The sequence below is a fragment of the Camelina sativa genome, chromosome 12, assembly GCF_030686135.1.
Source record: "Camelina sativa cultivar CO46 ecotype springtype chromosome 12, ASM3068613v1".
Lineage (NCBI taxonomy): Eukaryota > Viridiplantae > Streptophyta > Magnoliopsida > Brassicales > Brassicaceae > Camelina > Camelina sativa.
Genome location: NC_141891.1, coordinates 15,415,163 through 15,423,183, shown reverse-complemented (window position 1 = coordinate 15,423,183; position 8,021 = coordinate 15,415,163). Strand labels below are relative to the sequence as shown.

Here is an 8,021-nt window from a genome sequence, read left to right as displayed (position 1 = left end):
TAATCAAAACTGTTTGAGTACTAAACTCAAGTGAAAAAATAGTAATGCTACAAAGACATTTATAAAAAAATCGTTAATCCGTGAAACCAACGCAAACGATAGAGTGCATTAATAGAAAAACAAATTAAGTTGTCTCTTTTACGTATGATTATTATTTGAAGGAAGCTGGTCGGTTGTGGGGGAATGAATCGTATGAGAGCCGTCCGCTCAAAAGACAAAATGCTCTCAAACCAATGCACCTGTCGCCCCTTTGTGGTTTCACAAACCGTCCTACCAGATTAAGATATTACCTGAATTCATGGACAATGTTCTAAACCACAATATTATCCTAATCTTTAGCCACACTTATATAAAAGAAAGAACATGGAAACGAGTTCTTGAAATCTCAAAGACTCTTACGGTGATTAAAACACTCATCCAGATTTTTATTGTAATCTATCATTGTCAGTCCGCACGTACTTTTCCGACTTGTGGTTTGAATAATTCTCTTTCATAAAAAAAGAAAAAAAGATTCTCTTGTTGTGTAGTTTGGTTTATGCTCTTCCTCTTCTTTTCCACCTGAGTCAACATCATCCTTTTCATCTCCTTTTAAAAAAATAAAATAATTTTTTCTATTTTTTATTTTAGTTTTACAGTTCATTTCTGTTTTAATTCTGAAACTCAAAGCTGGTTGGTTTCTCTGTTTTGGTCACATGGTTTCCATCAGAAACATAACTCTTGCTCCACCAGGATAATAAATACCCTCTTCTGTCTTCTGATCCCACGTCATCTTTTCAAAAATTCGAAAATCTTTCATTTTCAAGCTGAAGATTCATTTTAGGAGAAAAATGGAAAATGGGTATTATTCAGATTGGAAAGATACTTCTTCTTCTTCGTTGTTTGGATCAGAGAATATGGAGGAAGAGTTGGAAGATGGAGTTCTCAGAGCTGAAGAGCTTTTCTCGTCCATTCCTCAGCCTCAGACACCAAAAGAGCCTATGGAGTTTCTGTCAAGATCCTGGAGTCTCTCTACTTCTGAAATCTCCAAAGCACTTGCACTCAAACATAGACAACAACAAGAACAGTTTTGTGTTGGCCAAAACAGTCCTCCTGTTTTGTTCCCTGTTGCTGCTGCAGATCCATTCATGGTACAACCCTCTTTCTTATTCCTTTTTCTCATAATTATAATGAGCAGTAAAAGTCAAAGACTTGTCAATTATATATGGCCATTGCACCAGTTCCCAACATAGTTCTTGGGAATTGGAATGTATAAAGTATAAACACTTTTCATAGTTTAAAACTCTGGGAAAATGATTTTAGGCTGGGAAGATCTTGAACTCGGTTGGCACACGTAGAGCAGGGACATTATCCAGATGGTTTCACCACCCAAAGGAACACAGCAGTAGCAGCACAATCACCAATCTCAAGAAGAAAGACAAGGTGCGCGTTGAGAACGCCCACGTGCATTCTGCTGTCTCTATAGCGGCTCTGGCTGCAGGTTTAGCCTCTGTAACATCTGCAAGCAATTGCAAAGGGTCAGGCTCCAAGATGGCACTGGCTTTAGCCTCAGCCACTGAACTGTTAGCCTCACACTGTTTTGAGATGGCTGAGCGAGCTGGTGCTGACCGTGCACGTGTTACTTCCACGGTTAGATCTTCTGTGGATATCAACAGCCCTGGTGATCTCATGACTCTAACAGCCGCTGCTGCAACTGGTAAGGCTTTCTTTGCACAAAGCTTTGTGGTCTCGTTGATATGCATTTGATCTGACTTTGTTTAAACTGACACTAGCTTTGAGAGGAGAAGCGGCTCTGAAGGCGAGGCAGCCAAAGGAAGCAAGGAAAAATGCAGCTATTGCCCCTTTTGAGAGAAGCTTCTCTGACTCTCACTGGCCTGCAAATTTGAAGTTTAGACTGGACGAACCAAATCTTCCATTTGAAGGCGAACTGATGCAATGTGCACGAAATGGTAGTTCTCTTTTGTCTGTGAGAGTCTGATTAATTGAAGAGTTTACTGAGATAAGAAAGAGAGAGCTTAACTCTTCTTGTTTGTGCTTTAACTTGCAGGAGTGCAGCGAACTAAGCGTGTCTGCGTCTATATCAACAAGAAGTCTCAGGTACAGCAGATTTGATTAGTATTCATAACACGCAACACATCTCAGTTCACTTCTAAGCCAATGCTTATTATTTGCAGGTAATGATCAAACTCAAAAGCAAACATGTTGGAGGGGCATTCTCCAAGAAGACCAAATGTAAGCATTTACTAATATTTCAGTTTAGATAAATTACTTGAAAGACGGCATTCTGAACTTGTTGTACCTTTCTGAAGGCGTTGTCTATGGAGTCTGCGATGAGAAATCAGCTTGGCCTTACAGGAAAGAGAGGGAAAATTCAGAAGAAGTCTACTTCGGTCTGAAGACAGGACAAGGTCTTTTGGAGTTCAAGTGCAAGAACAAGATTCACAAGCAGAGATGGGTTGATGGGGTACAGTCTCTTCTCCGCCAAGTAAATTGCTTTGAAGCTGCCAAATGCTCACTGGGATCTCTGAGTCTCACTGGTCACACGTGATGAAGGATCCTGTATACATTTGATTATATACATATAATCCACATTTTTGCTGTTGTGAGGTATTTCAGAAACCTGGTAATGTACAATGTCAGTCTCTGTAACGACTTTTGGATAAAAACACAGCAGGTTGTTCACATGATCACAACAAGTGGTAGGAATATTGCTATGTACAGAAAGACATCAGAAGAATGATGAATCTCAATTGAACTGTTTTTATTGACATGATACAGTTTCTGATTTGCTAAGCCAAAACATTTACGTGTAAGCTATGAAGAATCAAAAACTTATAGAGAAGTAGTATGTATATTTTTGCATGAGTGAGCATATCATATGAAGAAATGTCGGAGATTTTCATGTAGACCGTATTAGAATACGACAGTCTTTTGTATCCCATAAGGCAATACTCGCAGTTCGCAGTAAGATTTTATAGCTTTCATGAGACACTTTTTCTCGAGGTCCTCTGATTTCTGGACAAAGCTCCTCAAATTGTCTCGGTGGGAAACTCTCTCAACCTGTAAAACTCAAACTGAGACACTTTTGTAGAACAATGTAACCCTCAGAACAAATTAACTAGTTGGGAGATGAATCACCATTTGTTCAATGATAGGACCTGAATCAAGTTCCTCTGTAACAAAGTGACTTGTTGCACCAATTAGTTTCACACCTGCATCAAATGCCTAACCAACAGAATCTAGAAGCATAAGAGACAGAGATGAGCATTGAGAGATAGAGCCATCAAAGAACTAAGAAACCTGTTTCACGGGATTTCGTCCCTTGAATGAAGGCAAGAGGCCATGATGGATGTTGATTACATCTTTTCCATAATCTTTCAAGAAGTTAGCTGACAGTAGCTGTCAAAGGAAAATGTTACAGTCAACATCATCGGTCTATATAATAACTAATGCTATGAAATTTCATCTGTTAAGAAAGCTGAAGCAAAGAAGCATAAACTCAAAGCAAGAACGGTGTAAAAGGACAATTTGATTCATTTTTGGATAACACTAGAGAAGACACAAGTAAACTGTAATGAGACACAGTCATCAGAATGAGACTGTTCAGGAGCTTAGGATGGAACTTAAAATCTGACATACCTGCATGTATCTAGCGAGAACTATAAAATCAGTATCCTTAACCAATTCCAAAATCTCCTCTTCTATTTTATTCTGATCGGTTGTTGGCAAATAATGATAAGAGATGCCATGCCTCTGGAGAAACCGCATAATATGGGTGTTTGGAGCTCTTTCATGGTTACTGAATACACAAAATATCAGGAATCACACTAGTCATACCTAATATATGCATTCAGTTCGTTGATAAGAGTTATATGTAAACCTTATCACACATGTTATATCGACAGGAAGCTTTCCGTCCTGCCATCTATGTAACATTTCAACCAGACAATGATCCTACAGACAAACAAAATTATCACACAACTTCAGGAAAAAAGAAAACAAGAGGACACAGAATAAAAGGATCTTTATGACACAAAATATTTACCTGTTTTGACAGTAGAAGAGCTATCTTGTATTTGGGGTCTAAAGAGGGAACTCGTACAACCGAGCTCAAAGCACTAAACTTTTGTGCAATAGTTTGAAAATCTTCATCCATCTGACTCCTCGGCCATTTTACTGGATCAAATATAAACTCACTGCCAAAAAGAATTTACCTTTTCATCACAACTAAACCCAAAAATAGAAACCTTTAACTAGAATTCACTTTAAAGACATTGGATTGGAAATTAACCAAACGAATCTATTGAAGTAGCATCAAAGGTGAGATTTTTCCAAAAGGAAAAGTGGGAATTATACCTTCGAGAGTAGAAGACGTTCTTGTTTTCAGGAACAAACACATCGTAACCAAGAATGTTTCCACCCTTGGCAGCAATACAATCTGATAGTTTCGCTACAATCCCAACGTCATCCTAAAACAAAAGACGGAGAGTCACACTAATAGTTCCAATTAGTTTAGTTTAGCATCCATGAATATTGATTGGAACGTACCGGACAATGGAAGACGTGGACGCCGGGGATGAGAATGGGTGAAACAGAGGAATCGAGGGACTCGCCGTGAAATTGAGAAGATTTAAAGGACCATTTCGTAAATGATCTAAAAGCTGTGGCGGAGAGACATGAGGTGGCTGAGACTCTTCGTATCATTGCCGCTATTTCTTCGAATCTGACTCATCCCATTGCTACACCTTTTTGTCCTTTGATTCTGTGTTGTGATGTGTCTGATCTATGTGTGTCTGTTATTTCCCCTCCTGAAAATTTTGAGCATAACTCAAAACTCTACAAAATAAATAGAGTGAGTTTTACTGTTTACTAATACAAAACTGAATTTTGCTATCAATCATAATCTCCAATTTACTACTTGTTATTTTATACACATTTGTTTTCAGAGTAGTTATTGATGAAAAATGATTTTTTATTTTATAATATCCATTTCTAATGATATTATTTGATTTATTTCGTCAAAGATATTTTCAAGTGTAGCTATCTCTTATTCAAAAAACATTTATCTCTTTTTTTTTTTGTTAAACAATAAATAAGTATTGTTAATCTCTTTACTGACTTTTCTCTACAAAAGAAATATGAATTTTTAACAATATTTGCTAATTTGGAAAAAAAAAATTCTATCAACAAATAACCAATAATCTTCCTTTCAAGTTATAATTATTCTATTTTCTTGTCAACTTATTAATATGGCCAATTTTATTTTCCAAAAATACCACAAAATAATTTTTTTTCCAAAAATACTACAAAATTATACTAAAGATTTTATATTCAAACTAAACCCAAAATCCTAAACACTAAACCCTACCTCCTAAAAACTATACACTAAATCTAAATTTGTCAACCCAAACCTAAAAAAAATAATTTGTAAATACTTAAAAAAAAATTAAAAATAAAGAGATGGTAAATACTTAAAATTATTACTCAATCTTCTTACTCAGCAACTGGCACTTGCATAATTCCAGTACACCACACACACGCACAAAATAAAAAAGAGATGGTACATGTATTTTTTTGCCGGATATGTACTTTTTCCCGTAAATATGACTCGTCGTTAGATTCTGTCCTCTCCACTAAAATCTTATCATCCATCAATAGAAAAAAATATCAAATTACCCAAAAAAGACATGTCCGTGTAATTTTGAAACCGTCCTCACGACGTCGTTTAGCCCAAATCAAGCGAAAGTGAGTCAGAGGAGCTCAGACGTTCAGTAATGGCGGATGTTAAGGACTCAGGAGCGATTACCAGGTATGGAATCGTAGGGATCGGTATGATGGGAAGAGAACATCTCATCAATCTTCACCACCTCCGTGACCAAGGCCTCGCCGTCGTTTGTATCGCCGATCCTCACCCTCCCTCACAGCTCCTTGCCATTGAACTCGCTCAATCCTTTAATTGGGAACTCAAGGTATTTTCAATTTGTACTTGATAAAACTCTTTTGGTACTTGGCGTTTTGGTAAACTCAGGATAGTGAGATTCTCCATATTTTGTTGTGATTAAGGTTTTCTCAGGACACGAAGAGTTGCTCAAGAGTGAGCTGTGTGACGTGATTGTTGTGTCTTCTCCAAATATGACTCATCATCAGATTCTTATGGATATTATCGATTATCCAAAACCACATCATGTTCTTGTTGAGAAGCCTTTATGCACCACAGTTGCTGATTGCAAACAGGTCATTTTTTTTCTTGTTTGGTACCAAATGTTGCTGAGTATGATGATTGATCAATTCATGAAACTGTGTTTGGGAATCAGGTTCTGGAGGCTGCAAAGAAAAGGTCAGATATGGTTGTGCAAGTTGGTTTAGAATACAGATACATGCCGCCTGTAGCTAAGCTAATAGAAAAAGTTAAAGGTGGAGATTTTGGTAATGTCAAGATGGTAGCAATCCGCGAACATAGGTTCCCTTTCTTGGTTAAGGTAGGCTTAAACAAGATGGACTCTGTGTAGTTTTTTTTTACACATCCTATTTTTATACGATTGCTGAGAGAACATATTTATCACTAGGTGAATAACTGGAATAGATTCAATGTGAACACTGGAGGGACCTTAGTGGAGAAATGCTGCCACTTCTTTGATCTTATGAGGCTCTTTGCTGGTTCGAATCCTCTATGTGTGATGGCTTCTGGAGGCATGGATGTGAACCACAAGGATGAAGTTTATGATGGAAAGGTTCATTCTAATCCCAGATTTACACTCCATCATTGTAAATGAGTCTGTGTTGTGACTTGTGAGTTTCATATTATTCGTTTCTCTGTGATATAGGTTCCTGATATAATTGATAACGCTTACGTTATAATTGAGTTTGACAATGGATGTCGTGGGATGCTTGATCTTTGTATGTTTGCTGAAGGAAGCAAAAACGAGCAAGAAATATCTGTTACTGGTGACATTGGAAAGGTGAGCTTTTTGAAGTATCATGGGCTCCTTTTTTTTCGTTTGTGCTTATTATGGTCTTGGTATGATAGGATTTTAAGTCAGAAATGAAAAAAACAGAGTTGGGTGTTTTTATTTTGTATTGAATACTCTGAATCCTTGTTATGTATGAAAACTACATACTTTCCATCTATTCCAAAATCACATGGCAGACCTACATGCTAGCTCTCCTGTAATCACTATCAGCTGAAGCTATGCATATAGGTGGGAGATGAGGCAGGGAAGATGAACATAAAGTTTTTTCTGACTATTTCTTTGGAGTTGTTTATATGAGTTATGAGTTTTGAGTTGGGCCAAGGTTTTGTTGTAGGGGGAGGCACTTGTTCCAGAGGGCATAGTTCGATTTGGCAGTCGTGCAGAAGGAAGAGAAAACGTTCAAACGATAAAAGCTGAGGATGAAAGAATAAAGTAAGATTGATTCATCTAGAATACATATTGTCTTGCAGTCTCACATCACATGATGTTAAAATTCAGATATGAAGGGTTGCATCACGGGTCAAGTTACTTGGAACACCTCACCTTCTTATCAGCAATCAGAGGTGAAGGAAGAGCAGCTGTTGATTTGGAAGATGGATTAATGGCTGTTGCCATTGGAGTTGCTGCACAGCTCTCCATTGAGGAGCGCCGCTATGTAACTATTGACGAGGTCATGTGATTTATGGCGGACATATAGGTAAAGAAACCTTTGTAAAGCTTGTATTAGTGCTGTCCGTTATGTTTGCCATACAACTGTTTATTGTAAGAACTAAAAAGAGAGAGTGATCAACTGTTATAAGATGTAATCCAAAGCTGAATCTTTTCTCTACTCTGTGTTTAAGCTTTTATTAGTAGGGGTTTGAACTGAGCAGAGCTAGCTACAATGAAGGGATCCTCCAACTTATTGCTCAGCTTAGCAATGCGAACTGTATCAAACATACCCCTCAATTTCTCTATAATCCGGACAATACCAACGGATTCAAACTTTATTGAACCAAAACAACCGATCTAAAACCCAATTGTTAAGCGACATTTTTTCAATTGGATAGAAAC

The 8,021-nt window shown here is 37.5% G+C and overlaps 3 protein-coding genes across 3 annotated transcripts; 2 read left to right on the top strand and 1 right to left on the bottom strand.

Moving 5' to 3' along the window:
• Window positions 1-379: 379 nt before the first annotated feature.
• On the top strand, window positions 380-2,767 carry LOC104731837 (VAN3-binding protein-like). The gene is made up of 6 exons (XM_087477551.1): window positions 380-1,127; window positions 1,300-1,693; window positions 1,770-1,946; window positions 2,045-2,094; window positions 2,172-2,229; window positions 2,307-2,767. The coding sequence occupies exons 1-6, from the start codon at window positions 828-830 to the stop codon at window positions 2,543-2,545; spliced, it is 1,218 nt and encodes a 405-aa protein (XP_087333677.1). The 5' UTR covers window positions 380-827; the 3' UTR covers window positions 2,546-2,767.
• LOC104731838 (formyltetrahydrofolate deformylase 2, mitochondrial) lies at window positions 2,726-4,946 on the bottom strand. Its single transcript, XM_010451327.3, has 8 exons — window positions 4,546-4,946; window positions 4,354-4,466; window positions 4,043-4,193; window positions 3,878-3,951; window positions 3,637-3,796; window positions 3,298-3,396; window positions 3,136-3,222; window positions 2,726-3,057 (listed from the first exon to the last, which is right to left on the bottom strand). Exons 1-8 carry the CDS (start codon window positions 4,699-4,701, stop codon window positions 2,911-2,913), a joined length of 987 nt encoding a protein of 328 aa, XP_010449629.1. The 5' UTR covers window positions 4,702-4,946; the 3' UTR covers window positions 2,726-2,910.
• Window positions 4,947-5,542: 596 nt separating this feature from the next.
• LOC104731836 (uncharacterized) lies at window positions 5,543-7,797 on the top strand. The gene is made up of 7 exons (XM_010451325.3): window positions 5,543-5,966; window positions 6,061-6,231; window positions 6,312-6,476; window positions 6,564-6,728; window positions 6,822-6,956; window positions 7,303-7,400; window positions 7,467-7,797. Exons 1-7 carry the CDS (start codon window positions 5,772-5,774, stop codon window positions 7,645-7,647), a joined length of 1,110 nt encoding a protein of 369 aa, XP_010449627.1. The 5' UTR covers window positions 5,543-5,771; the 3' UTR covers window positions 7,648-7,797.
• The last annotated feature ends 224 nt before the right edge of the window (window positions 7,798-8,021 follow it).